At 40.2% G+C, this 23,300-nt stretch overlaps 1 protein-coding gene across 1 annotated transcript in view; it reads right to left on the reverse strand.

Annotated features, from left to right (window-relative positions):
- Positions 1–23,300, reverse strand: part of DYNC1LI2 (dynein cytoplasmic 1 light intermediate chain 2) — a 27,451-nt gene continuing 4,151 nt past the window's right edge. Inside the window, exons 2-13 of the mRNA XM_061594473.1 lie at positions 19,362–19,435; positions 18,505–18,621; positions 15,852–16,082; positions 10,265–10,425; positions 9,610–9,703; positions 8,697–8,832; positions 7,271–7,382; positions 6,108–6,167; positions 5,786–5,827; positions 4,384–4,501; positions 3,649–3,765; positions 1–3,184 (exon numbers count right to left, since the gene is read on the reverse strand). Coding sequence (XP_061450457.1) covers positions 3,078–3,184; positions 3,649–3,765; positions 4,384–4,501; positions 5,786–5,827; positions 6,108–6,167; positions 7,271–7,382; positions 8,697–8,832; positions 9,610–9,703; positions 10,265–10,425; positions 15,852–16,082; positions 18,505–18,621; positions 19,362–19,435 — 1,369 coding nt within the window. The 3' untranslated portion in view covers positions 1–3,077. The remainder of the gene's footprint in view (positions 3,185–3,648; positions 3,766–4,383; positions 4,502–5,785; positions 5,828–6,107; positions 6,168–7,270; positions 7,383–8,696; positions 8,833–9,609; positions 9,704–10,264; positions 10,426–15,851; positions 16,083–18,504; positions 18,622–19,361; positions 19,436–23,300) is intronic.

The raw sequence follows: 23,300 nt of genomic DNA on the forward strand, positions 1-23,300 counted from the left end.
AGCAGTCTTGGTTGGTGTTTATTGAAGCCATTAATTAAAGACATGTCCTCATTTTTGCCAGCACTAGAAAGCAAGATTCCACGTGACTGCACCTGGTTAAAGCCATACAACTGGACTAAGGGTTGTGTTGGATACATCTGCAGTCCTCATTGGAAGTTAAAAACATCAATAAACTTAGTCATATAGAAGAGTGAACTTTCATTTACATTATGGATATGGTTAAGTTCAGTCATTTTCATTGTAGTTAAATTAAATTAAATACAAGTCCTGTTCAATTTAAACAAGTTTTAAAATGCCAATAAAAAGTGCAAACTTAAAAAAAAATCAAGCAGCATAAACACAGCATTTTGATGGAGGGCGAATCCTTAATCCTTTATATTTGCCTTCTCTTCAAGTTGAATAGATTATTACTTTAGTTTAAACATGAACAGTAGATGAAATCACTATACCGTATATAAATATCGCCTTGTAATAATTTTAACAGTCTACCATACAAGTGTATCCTGAAAAATAAAGTTAAGTGTATTTTTTTTAATGTAAAGGCTTTTTGCAGTTTGGCCTTTGGTTCCAATGCTTGAGAACATCTGAAAAGACAACTGTGCAGCTTTCCAAAGTTGCTAGACTTTGGCAATCGAAGAATACTACATTACTTACAGCTCTTTGAGAAACTGGGAGCATTCACTTGCAAAGAGGAAATGTGAGTGCGGGGGGGGGAGGAATCAGACTTCTGTTTGGCTCCAAGCATTCTTTTGCGCAACTGGCAAGTAGTAAATTATTGGCTTTTGCTCATTTGCAGCAGCTCTAACATTGATTTTATGAAAATTAGAAAAAATTCAGTAGCCGCTTGTACACAATATCGATACACAAAGTGAACTATATGCTTGAATGCCAAATCATCAACAGAAAGAGGCAGTTGTGTACTGAAGGCTTGCATTGGAACCACATGCCATCACAAAACACTTTCTTGTCCAACTTACTTCCATGATGTCATTTCCTAAAACTCTCTAGGCAGCCAAAATCAGCTCTCGACTGGCCTGCCACTCATGAGGCTGGTTCTATGCCATTTGCAAATGTGGCAAGGAGGTGGAGACAGTGGTAAAGTTCCCTCTGCTAGAACCCAGCATGAACTTAACCATCCCAAGTTGCTATGTGCTTATACATGGCATAAAACACGCAGCTGCCTAACAGTACACTAAAGCTGCATGCCACGAAGACAGGATGCAAGTCACATCTGCTGGGGTGGCTACATTTTTCTTTAATGTGCATCTGGCGAATTATATGCCAGATTATAAAAGGCAGCAGAACCACAAATTGCCCCAACCACAACTTGTCAATTTAAGATCCAGGCAACTGTGGATGAAACTGAGGTTCTGAAACTTACAAAAATGTAAAAAAAAACTAACCCAAATGAAAAAGACATAACTGGCACATGCTTCTGTGTTAATGCAAGTAAATACTCTTAGCTTTCTAGATAGTGTTAAGACAGACTTACAAAAACAAAGATGGCCTCTTGATGTAACACAGGGTTTCCAATTACATCCATTACTGTGTTAGTGGTCAATTCATTCTGTGTAGTTAACAATATATATATGTATGTATATATAAATATTAGGGGTGTTCTATTCAGAAACAAGATTCAGCATAACACACAAATACTTATCAATAAAAAGTAAACTCTGCATAATTCATACGGTGGTTTTTTTCCCCTTCTGTGTGTTGATAACAACAATGTTTGGTACTATTAACGCAAGGTAGTGTTTCTTTTTCAAATATATCATACAGAAACGCAAAAGTGCCATTTCAGTTCATGTGGGAGTCTTCCATAGAACTATAGCTCAAGCTGGCCATGGGTACTAATCTGAGTAGCAATGAGGGACAACCGTAAGATTTCTTTCCACATTTGAAAGGCTACAACGAAGGGTTATAATGAAGTCTTTAGGTATTACATTTTAACAATGCACACCTACAGACTCTTAATAATTTACTGCAGTTTGGAACAAGATTCTTGTGAGCCTACAAGAAATTCATCACAGGTTTCAAAAACTTTAAGGCAGGATTGAGTTTTCAGTTACTGAAGAGTGAGAGAGATTTGTATTCTGTAACACTTTTTATCATGGGAAAGCGATATGTCACTCATTGCTCTTAACAGGCCAGGTCGTTGGCATTTAAGAGAAAAAGCAACCCAAGGCAGAAGCTATTAGAAAACAGGATTCAAAGTTAAACACAGCTATCAAAAGTTACCAAGTTATTTAAAATAAAGTCAAACGAACAAAGAACTGTTTGTATTACAGTGCACAAGAGGTTCAATTTCAAGCACCTTCTAAAAGATATCACTCACTGTGCCAGGCACTTGGTCTAATCAAGCTTCTCCCTATGTCAACTATGACAAAAAGGGCACCCACCACATTTTATGTAGCTTCGTTAGAACTAAAAAATGCAATTTAGAACAAGAAATATTCCCATGATACTCAGTGTAAAAGCTTTGGACACTTTCCAATTGTAAAGGCTTTTGTTTTCAAAACGTGATTATCTGATCTATATTCAACACAGGATGAATTAATACTGCTTTTCTCCAGTCTGTCTGACATACTTTTCACTTCTGAGCCAGATCTTGCATTTCTCCTTGTAAACGCAGCATTTTACACACTCTTCATCTAACCACCAGTCTACTACACCAGATTCTCTCCAGGTACAAGTATGTTTTGAATGGCCAACTCCTGGACATTTGGGAAAAGGGACTTCATTCTTCCTTAGTGCCAGAAGCCACTAGTGGCTTTTCAATAGGAATCCCGCATCTCACTTCTCTGTGCTCTTCCCTAGGCTGCACCTTGTTTGCCACCCAAATCAAGAGAATTGCCCTATTTATATTCTAAAATGGCTATCTTAAAACAGAGGAATTTTATATGCAAAACTTCCTGAATGTGCACTTGATATTGGGACAAGCCAATGAAGATTAAATTTCATTTCCCCCTGCCCCAAGAAAAATGTATAGCATCTGCCATAGCAGAGAACTCCTGGTCTTATCAGATCAATGTACATAGTTATTTGGTCATTTACATATGCAGATTCAAGCATTATCAAGCTTCATTCTCTGTTGGAGAAGAGTTGGACGTTACCATAGAGTCTGGTTTGCGAGTCATTCTGTCCAGTTCTTCTTGAACATTCGTCAAAACCGTCTTTTGTCCTAAAGAAAACCCGAGGTTACCATTTAGTATGTGTGTGCAACAGCTGCAAACATGCTCCCTCATGCTCTTAAAAGCAGCAATTTCTAGAATCACGAGAAATAAAACCGGGGAGGGGGGATGCAGTCTGCAAATGGCTGGGTTCTCCATGAAACACAACTCCAGGATCATTTGTTTATTAATATTATTTGGCTGTGGCATTAGTCAACCACCCACTAGTTTCACAGTATGGTCTGTGCAGAATAAGTTAATATGAAAACTGCCTTAAACTGAATCAGACTATTCGCCATTTAATTCAGTACTGTTTACAATGATTGGCAGTGTCTTTCCAGGGTTTCAGACCGGGGTTTCTTCCAGCCCTATCTGTGGATGCAGGGGATTGAACCTGGGACCTTCTGCGTGCAAAGCAGATTGTCTGTCATTGAGCTATGGCCCTTCCAATGCTGCATTAGCTTACTGACAATACCTGATTTTTTGGCTGTACTCGGCACTCCACCTGCACCAGGACTCCCAGGAGAGCCAGTCTTTTTACTCAAGAGACTGTTGAAGAAGCTGGCTAGCACACCTTCACTTGCAGCATTATCTGATTAAAAAGAGAAAAAAATGTTTAAAACATACAGGACTGTGACAGAGTAGCAATCCTTCGGTAGTTAAAAAAAATACAAATATTCAAAAGATGTAATAGAGGGAGGACAGAAACAAATGTTACAAAAATATAATTCCTAACTCACATGCCAATCCTTCCCACTTCTCAAAGAGGTCCATACACAAAATAAAAATATTTAAATATATCATCTTTTGTTCACTCATGTCCCCAATTTACTGGCTCTTCTAGCAATACGATATATGATCACCACTCTTCCATTAAAAAAAATAAAATTGTCTTGTTGGTTGGTTCTGAATTTGTTGTGAAAATACATCTATCAAATCCCACAACTTCCATATCCAACCAGATTTGTAGTTTGCAATTTTTGGTGTTATATGAGCTGCAGTTAATAAACTTATGGAGACAAATTTTATTCATAATTATCTCCATCCCCGGTAACTTCAAACATTTTTATGCTCCAACAGCTGCTTGCTGAGAATCTCACATGAATATTTGATATTATCAGTAAATACATCTGCCCTTCATCTAACAAGCTCAGAGTTCCAAAATAGGATAATTACAAATAAAATAGGTTATTTAAGTTGCAATGCCTACTCTTAATTGTTGGATCTGGCTTCTTAACAGATGCTATTGGTGAGGCACTGGGGACACTGGCAGGGCCTGCCCTGCTCTGGGGTCTTGGCGATCCAGAAGGGCCTCGTGCAGGAGATTCCTGGACAACATAATGCAACAATGTCATTTATAGCCAAGAGCAACCTTTTAACAAGCAACTGCTAAACTGTAAAGTGAACTTTTCTACATGAAAGAGAACTGAGGAGGGAACAGCAATGTTTGGCTTTCCACTTTATCAAAAAGAAGTAGCAGCTCTCTGCAGCTTAAAATAAGATTTTCAAATTAAATCTAGTTGCATAAAATCACTTTGCATGGGGCTTGGTGAAATATAAAGGGAAGTGCTACTGGTTAAATTTTAGGGGTTATATCCAATGTTAGTTCTACTCAGAGTAGACCCACTGGAATTAATGGACCTAAGTTAGTTATGTCCATTAATTACTCTGAATAGAACTAACACAGACTACAACTCAGGTTTCACGCTATTTTTAGTGACATTGGCTGTATCCAGACATAACACTAAGCCATGAAGTATGGTTTATTTATGAAGTATGGCTTGTTTGGCACTCCCACTTGGCTCCTCCCTTGGCTTCCTGATCATGTCCTGTTTGGAGAGAAGCAAACCATAAGCGCTCATTCAGACACAACGCTACGCCAGGCTCAACTAAGGGAGAAGTTTGAATTGTATGCACCGACACACAGCTCATTCACAGTTAAACAAACCATACTTAAAACCAACTGTACTTCACAGCTTAGTGTTACATCCAAACTAGAGATGTCAAGGCCCAGAAAAAAAAATACAGAAAAATTGGGGGTGGGGAGGGAACAGTTTTCCCCAAAATTTTTCATTTTTTCCCAGGCCTTCACATCTCTAATCTGAATACAGCCTTTTGTGTCATCAGTTTTCCCTTCCCATGTGCTTTCTTTGTTCACTGTCTTTCCCTTTTTAAATGTCTGAACTCTTTATCCCCCCCCACCAGCCTTCCTTCTCCTCCCCCCTTCATCCGGTCTCTTCTGCCTCCCTATAGTTCACCTCACTTTGAGAGCCCTGGAGCTTACTGTAGAAGTTGCATATGTTTCCATGGTACTGCATTTACAATTTATTTTTCATTGGAAAACCTTGTCAGTTTCAAGCATCACGTTTTGGAAGCATCTCAGGTATACATATCTGTCAATAAGTTCCCTGGTAAAATGATGTAATCACATAGTGGAACAGAATAGTCAAACAAATTCAGTTTGTCAGGATATTTTAAGAATGGTATGTATGAATTGCATACAGCGTTCCAACCAACCATTGCAAAAAGATTCAATAATTTCAGCTATTCAGGGCGTGGGTCTCAGATTTACATTTGTAACTGCAAATTACTTCCTACAAACACATACTCACAGAAGCTCTTGTAGGTGTAGCTGGCTGCTTGGCAAGGTAAGACTGAAAAAGAACAAACAGCCCATAAATACACTAGGAAGAAAGTGTTCCAAAATGTAAGTGTGTCATAAAGTTGCTATTTGATGAGCTTAAGGTTATCCTTAGTTTACGGGAATCCTTGACACATTTACAAAGTTATTCCCAAATGATATCACTAGAGGCCACCAGAGTTAAACAGAAAAGGAGGTAGTATTCTGCAGTATCAGCATATAACATGTATATAACAGCATGAGAAATTCAGTAGCATCATGAGAAGCGTATACCAACAATTTCATTTTCTTACCTGCTGCTTCATAAGAAACACTTGTTCATCTTCTGCTGCAAGCTCTTTATCATGAACTAACTGATGAGGAAGGGAATAAAACACAAACGTTCTTACAAATAGAAAACAGCTACACAAATTATAAGGGGTGGGGGGCGTTATGAATATTTATAGAATTCTCCTTTGAAATAATTTGGGAGAATTACTACTCTTTGCTGTCTGGCACATGCTATGCAATAGATGTGTGTGCACGCATGGGCACATGTGTAGACATGCATACAGTTCCAGTGACGGAGTCTTGCAGCAGGCAGAGCCTGAGAAATTTTCCTCCTAGCAGCAAAGTTTTACCACTGCAGCCAGCCAAACTGATATGCCAACCTTCCCACACCAGGCATCCTCCAGACGTTGTTAGATTCCAAGTCTTAGCCCCAGCCAAAATGGCCAGTGGTCAGAGATGGTAGGAACTGGAGTCCAAAAGATCTGGAGAGCACCGGGCTGGGGAAGGCTAACCATGGAAGCTCCGGAAACGCAGGAAACGTGGGCACTTCTGGCCACAGCAGCTCTTCACTCTTCTGACTCTTTCCTTGCCTGGTTGGCTTTAGGAATGGGGCCAAGAAGCCCTGCTCAATGCCGGTACGGCATGAGTACCCCAAATCCAATAGATCCTTAAACACATTGCAGCAGCAGGCTGTATGTGCTGGGTGCCTGCCTGCTAACGAGAGGATTAGCAGGTTTGAGGGCTTGGATGACTGATTCCATTTGGAAGTATCCTCCACCTCCCTCAGTTCCAAAAAAGTTACAACAAATCTTATCCAAGGTCCTACTATGTAGAAGTCATGAATTTTGTAGAAGAAAGACTGTTATATGCAAAGTTACATTCTGTCTGTAGCTTGGCTCGCTCTTTTGCATTATTGTTTATATTTTAAATGTATACCAATATATCAATAAAATTCCCTAGGTAGCTTACAAAATATAAATATCCAACTAACTCATGCTCAGAGCAGACTTAAGTCTAATGATTTCAATGAACCTACTTCAAGTACGACTAACACTGGGTATCACCTAAGCATTATACAATTAAAAGCTTAGCATCCTCACCACGGTTCAGGATATGGAATTCAGTGCAGCTGTTACCAACATCCCTGCATGTGGGATAAAGTAATGTATAATTCAATGGTACTTACCTTTCTTACAGGTGGTTTTACAATGAAGTCTTCATACGGATCTTCTGGTTTCACTGTTGTGAAGTTTTCGTGTAGGATTGAAATTTTCTTTTCGTTGTCCCAGCCAGCAGGTCTAGAGGAAAAAAAAGATTCATGTCAACACATAGTACATTTTGAAAATATTAGTTTAGTCTGCCTTTTCACCACATTAGAGAAACACACGAGAATAGGGTTATTATGCTTATAGCTTAAACGTAGCGTTCTTCTCCCCCCAAGCAAAAATGTCCTCAACCAAGTACAGAGCATAATGCTGTTCACATGGCAATGAAATTAAGGAAAGCAGAAGAGATCAACAGCCCGATTCCATGGATCACCTTAGGGCCAGCTGCACACATAGCCATACATCTGGGAACACCCGAAGCATATACTCAACAGGAAGATGGAGATGGCTATGTGTACTTGCATAACGAACATGTTTCATAACATGCAGTTGGTGACATTTGTAGTTTTAAAATTATGATGTGTGAAGTGAGTGACCTTATAACTGAAGAAGCTCAACCTATGTCTAGAAGGCAGAGATCAGCTGCTGCAGCCTGCTATGAAATCATCACTCCTTTCCTTATCTGTTATCACCAATGTATGTGGCTACTGGCCTTTACATGGACTAAATATTCTAACGAGGATGTTACGTGAAATCAGATGAGTGACCACTGCCCTCACTTGAGCAGTACCCACTATCCTTGGATGACACAACTGGGACACATAGATATTCAAGAATGGAGAACCACCAGTGCAGCATCTCCCAAGTCGTGGTGGCAATGGAGGAGACACTAATCTCTCTATAGAAACAAGAAGAGCTCCATATCAGGTATTACAGCCTGATGCATAAGAAAAGCATCTCCAAAGATCAGGCCACAATTATGCAATCTTGAGTTTTCTTGCTTGAATGAAACTTATTTGCATTAAATCCAAGAAGGAATGCCTGGCTTCAGGCCAGGAGCTCTCATCAGGACAGGCATTTTTGTAAGTAGCTGGACTTTCCAGCCTCTTGTTTAAAAGCATGGCAGGTAGGTGGGCAGATTGCAGCTCCTGATCCTGGAATCCTGATCCTTAACCTTGTCTCTGAACTGCATTTAGAGAAGCCTGAATCCCCTCTCCTGAGTTGGTTTGCTATCTTGCCTCATCATTGGCATCTAAGAGCATCTCAACTAAATTCAGCTCTTCTGTTGCTGAGCTTACACTATCAGTCTGCTAGAATAAAGCTTTGCTTCTTTACTAACAAGAAAGTACACCTGTTGTTGTTCTTGAGTGGGAGCCAGGACAAGTATCTCCTACCCATTCATCCATGCACCACCAGCAAAATCTTGTTTTCCAATTAAAGGGGATTTGCAAGTCTTAAAGTGAATGTACAAGGGAGTAGCACATCTTACTTTGCTTGTCAACTTACATGAAAACTGCATCCTTTTCTACCACTAAGGCAGGTGTGAGAAAGTGAAAGTCATATGTTTTATGTACAATGTACTTATACAACAAGTCAAGATTCTTTTCCTCTTTAACCGATGTGTAGATCAAGGCTGCTCCATCTATTAATTTGCTTTAAGGAAAACTCTGAAAATGATATTCAGGTCAAATTAATCTGCTAAGTCTGCATTCATGTTTTTTAAACACGGCAAAGTTTTCAGAAATTAAATACTTCAATCCAAAAACTACGGTGGAATAGGCTCCCATCTGCAACTGGAATGAGCATTGCAGTGTGCTATTAAATACAAAGGGAAGAAAGAATCTAACAGAACAGAGAAAATGTAAGTCAAAAATAAAGGCAGAGGACATAGCTAGGTTTAAATAGAAAGAGCAGTTCCTAAGTGATCCATAGTATTTACTAATACATCTATATATTATTAATTCTATGTATAAGTCACAAATTTTATTTGCAGCATAATTCTATGCATGTCTACTCAAAAGCTGGTCCCACTGAGTTCGATGTAAGTATGGATAGCACACTAAACTGGGAGTAAGCACTGACATAGTGAGACTTCGAACTGTTAACAAGAATAGGATTGCACTGTTAGCTGCAAGATACATAAAAAAAAATCAAGGACTGAGCAGATCTATCATTTATTAATGGATGCCAGCATTTTGACAGGTTGCTACTGCAAAAATAAAGTACCATCATTCATTAGGACAAGTGGGGATGAAGTGTTGGTCTTTACATATGCAATACAATAAATTAAATTACTGAAAACAAGGGAGATTTCTTTTTTCAATAATGGGAATGAAACAGATTGAGATGATGGTGTATTCAGCTTTATCTAAAGTAACATCTCTCAATATTCCACCATTTAAGCTGAAGAAAAGGATACATTGCAAGCAGAATCTACGAATGTGCGACTGAATAAAGTCAAAATGTTCTTCTCTGTAGTCAAGTTCCTTTTCTAATACACTCATTGCATCACACTAGAAAAGAAACAAAGAAAAATCATAAGAATAAGAATTCTGAAAGCTTGAGGTGCAAAACATGCGCAGAACACATACACTTTTGCATAATTCAATGTTAAAGGCAAACTTAGTTTGAGGCCATTGAGCAAAATCAAAAGCCAACAGATATCATTTATCACCAGATCTGGACAGAAAAATATCTTTTCTTAAAATACCACAAAATCACACATTTGAAGTTCATAAATATCACATACTTCAAGACACCTTCGACGTCAGCTTTGAAGCAAACCAGAAAGGTGTTTTAATGTGCACATTCAGGCTTCAAAAGATACAAGACTACATCCTATTTGTCACACACTAAAGTTTTGGCCTTTTCTGTGTCTGTGGGAGTGTCTAAGATTAGAAACTGAGGGTGGTATTCTCAGTTCTACTCAGAGTAGACTCAGTGAAGTTAATGGAAATGACTAGCAATTCATTTCAATGGGTCTACTCTGAGTAGGAGTTATCTGGCTGCAACCGAATGTGCTAACAGACCAAAAGACTATCTAGGGTTCCTAGTAAATGAGAGCTCAAACTCACCTTTGTACAAACTACTATCACAGGGATCCCGAGGTTATGAGTCAGAACATTATCTCCAAGTGGTAGAATTACATCTCCATCATCTTGTCCTGATGGACCTCTTCGTGGTGATCCCTGATAGCCTTCTTCAGGTTCTACATATTCCTGAAAAGCCTTCACAACTATGAAAAAAATATTTGTACATATAATAAAATACTTTGGGTGATATGGAACACTGTGTAAGTACAATTCCCCATTCTCTTCAACCATATACACCCCCCATCTGCTTTGGAGGGGCCCACATCTGGGGGACACACAGAGCCTACTGGGGAAAGAAGAGGAAGGGAACTCCTGCTGTGCAACAGGAGTCTGTTTTGCTCACACAGAGGCACCACTGGATATCACGCTTTAAAGTTACGACAAAGAGATATCTTTGCAGTTAAGCAAAATGTGAGATTAAGTAAAACTATTAATTATATTTTAAAACTACCCTTCATCCTTTCAGATCGCAAAGCAGTTTGCAAGCTAATCAAATAAAAATACAGAATAGTTGTTATTTTATTATTTATTTATTTATTACATTTACACACACCCCTTTCATGATTGAAACCCAAGGTGGCTTACATATGGTTCCTAGGCGGCCTCCCATCCAGGCACTGACCAAACCTGACCCTGCTTAGCTTCAGCAGGGAGCTGGCCTTATGTGCCTTCAGACCATAGCCTGGAATTACACTCATAAATAGTATCAGTTCAGCAGCAATGACATATCAATTATGGGATTCCAAATAGTGCTCAACTCCCAAAGGAAAAGACAAGTCTTCAATTGGCCAGCTAACTAACCACGCAGAGCTAGTTTATCATGACATGCAAAATCTGAAGTCAGTTTACAAATCCTGACATGTTTGGAAGCAAGAAACCAGGATCCTGGGTTCCCACATCACAAAAAGCTCCTGGTTAGTTCTATCCATTTGCACAAAAGGCTGGGGAGGAGAGGGAGAGAATGAACAGGCTGCATGCACTAGCATGCTGTTCACTCGCATTAAGCCAGGATAAGCAATAAATACAAAGGAAGCCTTTCTCTTGCAAATTTTCTTTTTAGCAAAGAATCACTCCCTGTATAAATTGTTAGTCGTTAAGTAGTTTAAATTCAGCATTCAGAGTCTATTTGTTTATATTGTAGTTTGAAATTTCAAGAGTTTCAGAAATAACTTAATAGGGACAGCTAAAACCGTGAGCATGGCCACTGTTCCTGGAACGATGTTTATACATTCTGTGGCTATGGAAAACTAGGGAAGCCTGGCAGTGTGAATTGTGTGGGAGGGAGGGAGGCAGCCTCCCCACCCCCCAGCAGAGATGCATGTTAGAAAAAGGGTGAGTGCCCAAGTCAAGGAAGGACTGCAGAAATAGCTCAGTGTATGATGGAATCCTAAGGACCCTGAAGAGCAGAAAGTAAGACTGCTGTTGGGTTAAGCTTTCATAGTTAAAACTATGGAATGGAGCATACCAAGTAGTAACGATGTCCACTAACTGGATGTCCACTTAAAAAGGGGATCAGCCTTTGCCTTCATGAGTGTGTCTATTGATAGCTACTAGTTATGATGACTATATATATAAATCCTCCAATATCAGATACAGTAAGTCTCTGAATACCAGTTGCTGGGACAAATGAAGGGGAGAGTGCTGTTGTACTCATGTCCTGTGTGTCGGTTACTCAGAGGCATCTGGTTGGCCACTGTAGGAACAGAATGCTGGACTAGACAGGCCTTTGGTCTGATCCAGTAGGGCTCGTTTGTTTTCATACTATGCCTCTAGGCCAGTGGTTCCCAACCTTTATGAGAAGCCTTGCTTCTTTTTGCTCCATAAAAAGCCCTCTCCTCTCGTTCTGAGTAAGGGCGTCAGCAGCAGCGGCAGTGCGAGGAGACAGGAGTTAGTGATAGTAATCCCCTCTTCTTCCTGGTATCTCCACCCTCAGCCTCCTTTGGCACGTGCCATATATTTTATAGGCAGATACCTGCCCTCGGTATGCCTGAGAGATGTTCTGGCACTTCAGCAAAAGTCCTCCCCTCTCGTTAGGAGCAAAGGGGAGGTGTCGTCTGCAGCGGCAGTGGGAAGCAGAGAGTATCCAGGGAGTAAAGACCTTTTTTAAAAAAAAAATAGTAATTCATTTCTCTACTGTTGGATTACTGGATTACTTCGCGGGGGCCCTGGGGGGTCACAGCCCCAGGTTGGGAACCACTACTCTAGGCTTTACACACGAGTACCCCACATGTGCAGATCTTATGCAAATGGGTAGCATCCTCTCAGAAATGTCTCCCTCCCCCCATATTTCCTATGACATGGGATAGTATGAAGATCTTTCATACTGTAAGCAGCAAGAGTAGAGGCCTAGTCTTGTTTGAAGAAGTGGCTGGTGGAATAAAATATTGGTGCAAGTTTACCTCATCTGAAATACTGATTTATTTATCTTTTTAAAAAGGACATGTCAGTACTGGCAGACTTTAGTCACTGCAATCCATTCATGTGGATTTTTAGCTCGACCTACTCCTGAAGGCTGCATGGGGCCAGATAATTCCTTTTTAGGTTGCTATAAGCAAATTTCTATAGTAAGCAATAGAACTTTGGGGAAGCATGCTATTAAAAATGACAGTGGACAATAAGGCATCACGCATCTTAGAATACTGCTCTTATCTTCTCAAATGGCAAACCAATAACAGATGCAGCATTGTTAAAAACACGCAGAGTAGCATTTCCTACATTTGAATCAACAATACTTACCAATAATCCTGCAACATCTGTTCCCCTCTTCCACCACCACCACCCCCATCAGCATCCATCCTGATCTGGATTTGTCATCTGCTTCCTGCTCGTTCCCTGTTCTAGCAAAGGCTGCTGCCAATGCTACAGCCGAACTAGGCCAGCTTCCCTTTTCATGCAGGAAGAGGTCCAGGGTACCCTGCATGGAAAGGCCCACCTTTATACATCCCACTCCAAGCATAGCTAACTCCCCACTCTGCACTCGCTTCTCTATGGCAGTGTGTTCTCTAAAGCCACACGTACAGAAGCACTCAAAGGATGCCCCAAACACCCCATCCCTAAATTGCTGGACCCCTTTTGACATTTAAACAAGATGCTACTGAGAAGAGTCTCCTGTAGACAACCACAAAACTAAAAAGAAAAAGCCCAAAGCCTTCCCTAGGGTGAGGTTTCCTTAGTTTCTGCTTTAGTAGAAGGCTTTTAAGTAGAGGCCTTATCCCAGTCTGCATCTGTGTTGGAACTGCTTTTTAATATATTTTTAAACCTTTCTTAAAATGTTTTTAAAGCTTTTTTAAAAATGTTTTTAAAGATGTTTTGTTTTAATATATTTTAAATGGCTGTTGTGTTTTAATATATTTTAAAGTCTGTTTTTATGGTGTTTAAAAGTGTTTTTGGTGCTTTTGTTTGCCGCCCTGGGCTCCTACTGGGAGAAAGGGCAGGATATACATTTTATTTATTTATTATTATTTATTATTTGATTTATATCCCGCCTTCCTCCCAGCAGGAGCCCAGGGCAGCAAACAAAAGCACTAAAAACACTTTAAAACATCATAAAAACAGACTTTAAAATACATTAAAACAAAACAACTTTAAAAACATTTTTTTAAAAAGCTTTGAAGACCTTAAAAAAAGATTAAAACACATATTGTTTAAAAAAAGGTTTAAAAACATATTAAAATGCAATTTTATATCAAATAAATAAATGGTTAAATAATAGTAGGTACAACAAATCCTTCTATGGAAAAAAAGCACAGCACCAACAATGTTTTTTTCAACAGTTTACTGGGCACCTTCCATTTCATCAAAGGCATGAACACAAGCACTGCCTGAAATGTGACACAGAAATGGCCCCTTTATTTTGCTGAATTCCAGAAGCAGGCATTTACTTTGGTCACAAAAGGCCCCTGCACATGGTTTGTCTCATGAGGCAAATATGATGTAATCCCCAACACAAAAAGTACTTCTTGGTGGGAAGAAAGGGATTCTTTTACCCACTGAATCCAATACCATCTCTCTCTGTTTGAAAAGCTGTATGATATGGTTTGACAGCCACCACTAATGTTGTACTCCTATTGTAAAATGAGTGCAAGGCTGATGCTGCAGGGCTACAAAGCAACAGGAGACTCTTGCCAGACAAAGAAGGGTAAACAAACGTTGGAACTGACACTCTGAAAAAAAGAATTCAACCTGTATAGTTCCATTCACTCTTATTCAAGCAATGATAATTACAGTCACCAATATCCTGCATGCATGCTGCTCATTCACTAACGACATATTAGTTACAGGAAATACTACCACTAGCTTCTGATGCTACTGCCACTCAATTCAAACTATCTGCAATGCACAGTGAAATACCTGCCTTATCTCTCTAACACAAATATATACGTGGATAAGGTCCTCTACACAGTAACCTTCCAAACAGCTAGCTCTCATTCTCACACACACACAGGTATACAGCCCACTCCTCAGCTGATCCCTGCAGATCCAGTGAGGAGAGGGTTCAAAGGATTATTTGATTATTTGAGAGGGGGTGATCTGTATCCCCATTAGGGCACTGTGCTGGATGGAGGAGTTTAAGCACGCATGCTCACTCCAGTGGCATGCTAAAAGAAAAACCTTTTTGCCGCCACCACCAAATTGCTAGAGACTTGTGGAATCAGAAAAGGCTGAATCAGAACTCTAGCATGGGGGTTAGCCACCCCATTCAAGTTAATTCTCAAGGGCGTATACCCTTGTTGATGAAACATCACTGAGGCTGTGCCACCTGAAGGCATTTTACTGGGGCTTATCTAGGGCTGCCATCAGAGTCTTCTAGATGTGGAGATAATATAACTTAACTGATTCTTAAAGTATTTGCTATTACTTCTTTTCTTCTCCCTACCATCCTCTCTCTCTCTCTCTCTCTCTCTCTCTCTGTATGGGTGCATGTGTGTGCACTGACTTGTTGCTCTTAATTCTGTTAGATACTCTATTGGGTTTTGTGATAGATTTTTATTACTGGAAACTGCTTTGGAAGCCCGTTTTGGCTGAAAAAGGTGACATATAAAAAAAAAATCATCTCCATGCTGGCCAATCCTTTTGCCAGACATTTCTAAAACTTATTTTGCAGCATGAGCTCTTGAAGATGTTTGCAAATCATGTAGCAAGTTAACTGGCTTTCACTTTTGTTTCCAAAATAAACATCTCAGTTGTACTGTCCCAAAGTTCTTACCTCACTCTACATGGACAAAGACTAGAAATTTTATGTAATTTGTTTACAAGTCTTTGGGTTCTCAGGATGCCAAATTCTGTACTATGAATGAGATTTCACAATCATTTGGGTGTTGAACAAGTACAAACCATACACCCCCAGCCACAATGTCCACAGCAAGCAATATTGTTTTAATTCACATGCAAAGCCTGTCTGACAGAAAGATACCAAATCATGAACTCTGGCCATGAGGTTAGAGACAATGCTGGGCTAGATGGACCAATGGATCTGACTTGGTATAAGACAACTGCATACAAACATACAAGCACTCTTCTCACAAGGTTGCAATGATACAAAAGAAAATTTCAGTCTTGCATTACTTACACTGTTGTTCCATGTCTCTCATCTCTTCAGGGGGAATTTTCAGCTTATCAATATGTTCACGCAAAACACTGGCCCATTTTTGTAAGGATTCCATAATAGTCCAGGGTCTAGACATATCTGCCACAAAGATAACAAGGGTCTCTTGCAACGATTCTGCTGAAACAGCAAATTTCAAGAGCCCTTTATGGTACAAGTCCCCATCAAGAATCCAAACGTTACAACGGGTCTGATCTGTGGGGGGGAAAGGGAACACATTCTCATTAAGAAATCCTTTTCCACAAGCATGATTATGACTAGCGCTATCTATGTACTTGTCATTTTACAAAGAATGAGAAGACCTTACCCCCACAGGGACTTCAATCTCAAATCTGAGAGAATTGAGACAACAAATGAAGATGAAGGTAATCAAAGCAGGGCTAAGCAGGGGATGAGAATGCAATTGTTGCCGTTACATATACTTTAGAATAAGCTACAGTAGTTATTGGGACTAGGGATTCTTCCAAAGAAGCGGCGGGGAGCCTGCAGTCTTCCAAACGTCATTGGATTACAACTCCTACCATCCCCGATTATTAGCCATGCTGGCTGTGGCTGCTGGCAACTAGAGTCAAGCAACATCTAGAGGACCACAAGTTCCCCATTCTTGTTCCAAGAAGTGGCTTTCGAAGAGGGATTTGGAAGTAGGAGAGGTTGCCTCATGGAGGTGACCCAAGGGGCATTTCTAGGCATAAGAGACAGTAAGAGGGAAAGACCAAGGTCATTTCCATGAGGAAGCAGCCTTCTGGTGGTGGTGGAGTCAGATGAGGAACAGTCACAAGTATGGATTTGCCAGGATATTAAGAACAGAGTGGTAAGGAGTGGACGGCCATGGTTTTCAGGTAAGGAGAAAATGCTTGTATAGTATCCAGAAATACACAAGTGTAGGGATTTAAGGAGGGGTATCGCAAGGCTAGACAGAAGTAAATAATTTTGGGAGCAGTGCTGGGCAGATGGAATCAGACTGCAAACAATGGAAGACTAGAGAAAAAAAGATGTAATCAAGGACAGAGATGCCCAAGGTGCAGACTAGAATTTTGGCTTAGCGAATAGGAAGGAAGGACTGTATTTCTGTAATGGGAAAAACAACCTGATTTGGGAATGGACTGAGGGGGGCATGAAGGAGAGAGAGCATCAAACTGAAAACCAAATCTTCTTTGTCAGAATTAAACTGGTAATAGGTGAACAAAGACAAGTGTATAACTGATTACATTCCACATGATTTATTACTACTCACAGCTTTAGAAAAACATACTGAAGCTCTACAAGGCAAAACAGATTCATCTATAATGGCCAAGGTTATCCCCGGAAGCTTTATATTTCTGTTAAGAGCACATTTATAAACAACACTTCAGTCTGATTTGGTATATAGAGGCCACAACACAGAGCAAAACCTTAAGTCTCTGTGCTACATTGAACGAGACCTTCTTTTAGAGAAGTGTTAGTGGTGGACATCCTCCCTTACAGGAATAATCCACAGTTCTAATCTAATATGTTCTAAAACAGGGCTGGGAACCTTTTTCATCCCAAGGGCCACATTCCCTTCTAGGCGAGGCCCCACATGACATTGTTGAGTGGGGCAAAAGGGGGCAGAACAAACCAACAAAGGTGAATTTTAGCATTGTACAGTAGGTGTGTTTCTACACAAGCTCACACACCCCTCTCCAAGCTCCATCCAGGCAAGCAAAAAGCATTACCAGAGTCTATGGATACATTCCAGCCTGGCAAAAACAATCAGGGAGGGTACAAAGTAGAGCTGGTAAAGAGTGTGGCCTGGGGAGGGGGAAGTCCCAAAATCCAGAGAGAGAGACCTGGAGGGCCTCATTTGGCCCTTGGGCCTAAGGTTCCCCACTTCTCAATCCATATTCAATATTCATGCTTTGGGGGGAGGGAAGAAGAGGAACCTTAGAAAAAAGGAAACAAAGAATATACAGTAGAAATGAATGAAAAATCATAATGATAACTTCTCAGTTGAAACTAAATACATAGAATTTACTACAAAGCCAAGCAACAAGAAGAACATAGGAAAGAGGGCAGTCTTACTTCTTCTTTTGCATTTCTCGACATACAAAGAACAAATGGATTCAATTACAGCTGTAATACTTATATACATTTAAATGGTTGCTTTTTAGAAGGGTCCAGCCTCCTACTTTAAGCATAATGCATGCCACCAGTCCAGGTTCAAGGTTCTTGTGTCAATAGACAAAGCCCTGAACAAGTTGGGACCAGGATAGCTTAAGGACCATCTGAGCCCTTATATCCTAGGCTTTATCACTGAGATGATCTGGGGGAGGCTGTTACTTGTTCCGCATGTTTCAGAGGCCCGACTAGTCTCAATCAGAAGTTGGTCATTTAGTGTCACCAGTCCCATGCTGTAGAACACTCTTCCAGCAGAGATTCCGCAGCCATCCTCGCTTTTTTCAGGGAACTTTTTTACACCAACAGGCCTATGCAGTTGTTGAATACTTTCTTGAGTAGCCGGTCATTTTAATGATTGTTTTGTAGTGCTTTTGATGGATTTTTTTTAAAAAAAAATGTTTTATGTCACTATACAAATACCACTGCCCTGATATTTATGAGAAGGCAGTATATACTTTTATAAATAAAGCAAATACGTTACCATCTCTGTCTTCATCATGGATGTTCAGGTACAGGTATTCCAGGCCTCTTCCTTTCTTGCCATGCTCTGCTCCTTGTATTTTAATCATTAGTGTTGTTTTGCCTGAGCCATCATCACCTGCCAATAGGTTTTCAGGAGAGAAAACAAACATAAAAAAGCTCATCTCTTATTAGGAAACAGTCATGCCTCTGAATTGAGCATTTAAGTGATTCTTAGGTGTAGTGGTTACAGTGTTGGACTACAATCTGGGAGACCAGGGTTCGAATCCCCACACAGCCATGAAGCTCACTGGGTGACCTTGGGCCTCTCAGCCTCAGAGGAAGGCAATGGTAAACCACCTCTGAATACCGCTTACCATGAATACCCTATTCATAGGGTCGCCATAAGTCGGAATCAACTTGAAGGCAGTCCATTTCCATTTAGTGAGTGCTAAAGAAGCAACTAATTTGTTCTGTTGCTTTACAGGGTAGCAAAACAAAGCAGAAGACCCATTACAGGAGTGAGTCTCTATGCTTTCAGCATCACAATACACATTAATAAGTGGAACATACTCTTTCATTTACTCCAGAAAAGGTCGCACTGCATTTTTACTATTTTGAATAGATCTCATTAAGCCAATAACATGCTCTTATGTCAACACATTAGATTGAAGGTACTGTCAGCACAAAAAAAAGATACAAGATCACCTTAAGCCTGGCTGATATTATATGCCTCCAAATTGGCCTCGTACTAAATTAAGTAGCTTTTTCTTCTATCAGGCAAGTCTGCTTTAATAATAATAATAATAAAATTTTATTTCTTTAAAAAAAAATCAGTATCTCCACAACAACCTCCCACTACTATTCACAGATACTTACCAAAGACAAGAATATTTTTGCCCAAGGGTAATTTAGACCTGGATCGCGTTGAAACTTCACTCAGTATTGAGTGCCTGCATAAAACAAGTTCACTTATTAGCTTGTCTGAGATGTAACACAAATTGATACAAAATAACTAGCACAGAGCTATTCTGTGCAGGGAAGGTTCCTGTACTCAACGGATGGGGAACCTCAGGTGTAGAGAAATGCAGCCCTCCAGGTCGCTCTGTCTGGCCCTTGAGACTCTCTCCAGGCCTGTTACCATCCCCAGGTCACACCTGTCACCAGTACTATTCTGTACCCTCCTCAAGTGCTTTTGCTTAGCTGGAATACCTCGCTTGTCTGGGTGTAAGATGGAGAATGTGTAAAAACTTCCGTTTTTTGCATGCCTGAAATGTAACCTATTGTATAAAGGTAAGAATCGGATCCATTGCTCCACCCTCTTTTGCCTCTGGCCCCACCCAACCCTGGCATACAGACACCAGAAGGTTCCCCATGTGGGAATTCAGCTGGGCTGAAAAAGGTTCCCTACCCATGTTGTGCATCCCTGGCTGAGTGAGTTAAGTAAATAAGGTTAACAGTTTTGACTCTACTAATCAAACAAGGAGATTATTTACTTTCAATCTCACAGAACAACAGTTGACTCTTTCACCATGAGGAAGTGTTCTGCCCAGTAACTACCATGTCTTTTGGGGAAGTTCTATATACACCATGACTGTGTTCACACATCACAATAAACCTTAGTTAATGTTTAATTATGGGTTAGCATGAACGAACAGCATGTTGGTGCATGTTGTTCAAGCGTCCCCAGTTTGCTCCTCCCCCACTGTTGGTATGCAGGCAGCAACAAACCACAAGCCTGGGTTTGTTGTGCCATCCAAACCTGAGCTCACGGTTTAATTCCCCCAAACGAACCATGAGCAGTCAGGTAAGAACAAACCTTGGCTACTGTTTCTGGTATGGAGAGAAACAAACCACAAGACCAGAAACAGACGACATGAGAAGCATGTTGCTCACTGACAATTAAACATTAACTATGGTTTTATGTGATGTGTGAACCTGGCCTTAGTCTCCAAGTAATTGAGGAGGAGTGAGAAACATTTTTCAGCCCAAGGGCCTCAATTTCTCATGAGTAACTGACCAGGGACTATGTACCAGCAGTGGACAGTGCCAGGGGCAAAAGTGGGCACAGTAACAGGTGTAACTCTTACCTTTGTACAGTAGTCTACATTCCAGCTACAGAAAGTCAAAGGTTTCTCTGCGCACACACACACACACACACAAATCTCCATCTTCCATTCATCCAAACAAGCAAGCACCATTATCACAGTTCAAGAACATATTCCAGCCAAGCAAAAGCACTTGCAGAGGGTATGGTGCAGAGCCAATGGGGTGCATGGTCTGGGAGAGGACAGGGCAGCCTGGGGAAGACCTAAGGGCCATATCTGGGCCTGAAGTTCCCCTTAGTGACTTTGCTTAGTATCCCTTGCATGTGTACAGAAGGCCAAACAAAAATTCATGGATTTCACAATCTAGCTCCCCCACTCAGCCCTATGCAGATACAGTAGTGTAGCACAAAAGGCAGGTGGGCAGCATGAACACAGATTTGGGGTTATGTTCCCAGGCAGTATAAAGGCTCTATTTTGTTGCAAACCACCTTTTAAAAAATAGATAGAGCAACCAATTAGTATACACACTTGTTAAGGAAAAGGTACAATATGTACAAAATAAAATGTAAAATTTTATTTTAATCAATTATTTAAGTTGCTTTGATTTAATTTTTTATTATTATTTATTTCAATTATTTATATATTGCTTTTCATCAGAAAAGTTCAAGTCACCAGTTCTGGCTTCCTATGTTTAGCAGAACAACCATAGTTGGAACACTCAGTGTGATGCGTATATATATATATCAATAATATATATATATAATTTATTTATTATTTTATTTATATCCGCCCTTCCTCCCAGAGGAGCCCATATTTTAAAAGGTAGTTCTTGCCTATGCAGCACTGCAATGACATTCAGTTAACAAAGGTGGTTTGGGAAACCTGACCTCTCGTGAAATTCTGCTACTTTGAAGAGAGCTCATGTTTTCACTGCTGACTGCTCAAATGGCAGCAGTATATTTTTAAGTTCATTAGACTTGACAGTTTTGTTTAATGAAGTAAAAAAGCACAATTAGAAAGCAGAAAAGATGCACAACATTTATTTTCAAGCTTCACATCAGACTACTTTTATCTGCTGTGTGGGAAACCTTTGGTTTTGAAAAAAATCTTCAAGAAAAGCAGAATTATCAACACCATTCTGAAGGGGATTTTCAGCTTATTCCTAATTGTGATTTACTTCTAGCAATATGTCAACAGATCAGACTCTGCCAGAATGCAAACACAGACACTCATGGGTAATAGATGCTCAAATCCCTAACCATTTAAACCTCATTAGCAAGGTGCATATTAACCTTTCCTTTATCCTCATTTAAATTCTACTGAGTGGCTTTGCTCAAATTCTGGATCTTCTCTCAGATCACAGAAGTGGAGCTGGAAGAGCCATTTTTTAGGCCAGACTGCCATGCATGGCCAACTTCTGATACAAACATTGAGGGTTCCATTAATAGCTGAAGAACAGAGTAAGCTTCTGTCAAAAAAAAATGTGGGGATACCATGACATACCATGATTTCACATATATAACCACTGTAATTGCTCTACAGTCTTTGTTTTTATTGATCAGATGCGCACTCTAGCACATAAAGGGAATTATAATGCTACCTCACTCACAACAGTAAAATTACCCCAAGAAATAAAAGAGGGGCACTGTTTTCAGATACTGCCTGCTGCAAGAGGCAACACTGAAATTGGTAAAGCTCCAGTGGTTACAGAGCATATCTGATATTAGAACACAGCCTTTCTCTATATCACTGTACAGCAGTTACTACCAGTTCATACAATCTCCCAAGAGGAGTTACAAACTGCTGCTAAATATATTGTGTACATGACAACATCTGAATATGCATAAAGGGAGCTCCAAAGCAGGGCAGATATTTCTGTGGTGCTAGCCAAGGATCAGTTCTGCAGCTTGATCCTGTAGTCCTGTCCCACAATTTTTTACAATTTTTATTCACAAACTTATTAATAGACCGCTCCCATACAAAATCCCAGGGCGGTATACAACAAAATCTACAAAAGAGATAAAAACAATACAGAAAGATCATAAAAATGGCTGGCTTATCTCAAAAGCTTAAACCACTATAAGGCAAAAAGACTGGATGCAAAAATTACTGCACTACAGAGAATGTGTGAAAAAAGCAGTTGATCCATGTATGTTTTTACAAATATGCTCATCTCACTAAGGACGCAACCCAACTCGTATTTAAGCCAGGCTGAGGGGAGTTGGATATGGAGGACCCCTGGCTGAACCAACAGGGTCCTGGCTCCATCGACAGAAGCCCCTCACCCTCAGCTCAGCCACAGCGGAGCCAAGACACTGCTGGCTCAGCCAGAGGTCCGCCAGGGAAGCCCAGCCTGGTGGAAGGGGTGCTGGAAGAAGCCGGTGTAAGGCCCCAAACGGGCATTCCAGAGGCATGTCAAAGGAGGGGCTGAGGGGGGAACTTATGCAACATCCAAGTCCCATTCAGAGTGCTCCTGTGGGTCCCAATCCGGGCCAAAGTTACACCAAGGAAAAGGTTGGTCTAAGAAAATAATTATAATGGAAGTTAAAAGGGAGCACTTACTCGCAAGTAGGGGTATTATTTTATTTATTATTTATTTATTTATTTATTTATTTATTAAATTTATATACCGCCCGACTAGCAATAGCTCTCTGGGCGGTGAACATAAAACAGCATAAAAATACAATAAATAACAAAACAATACTAAAATACAAGCAACAATCCAACACAATAAACATTTTTAAAATTAAATCAGTGTAACTTAAAATGC

The sequence above is a fragment of the Rhineura floridana genome, chromosome 13, assembly GCF_030035675.1.
Source record: "Rhineura floridana isolate rRhiFlo1 chromosome 13, rRhiFlo1.hap2, whole genome shotgun sequence".
In the NCBI taxonomy this organism is placed as follows: domain Eukaryota; kingdom Metazoa; phylum Chordata; class Lepidosauria; order Squamata; family Rhineuridae; genus Rhineura; species Rhineura floridana.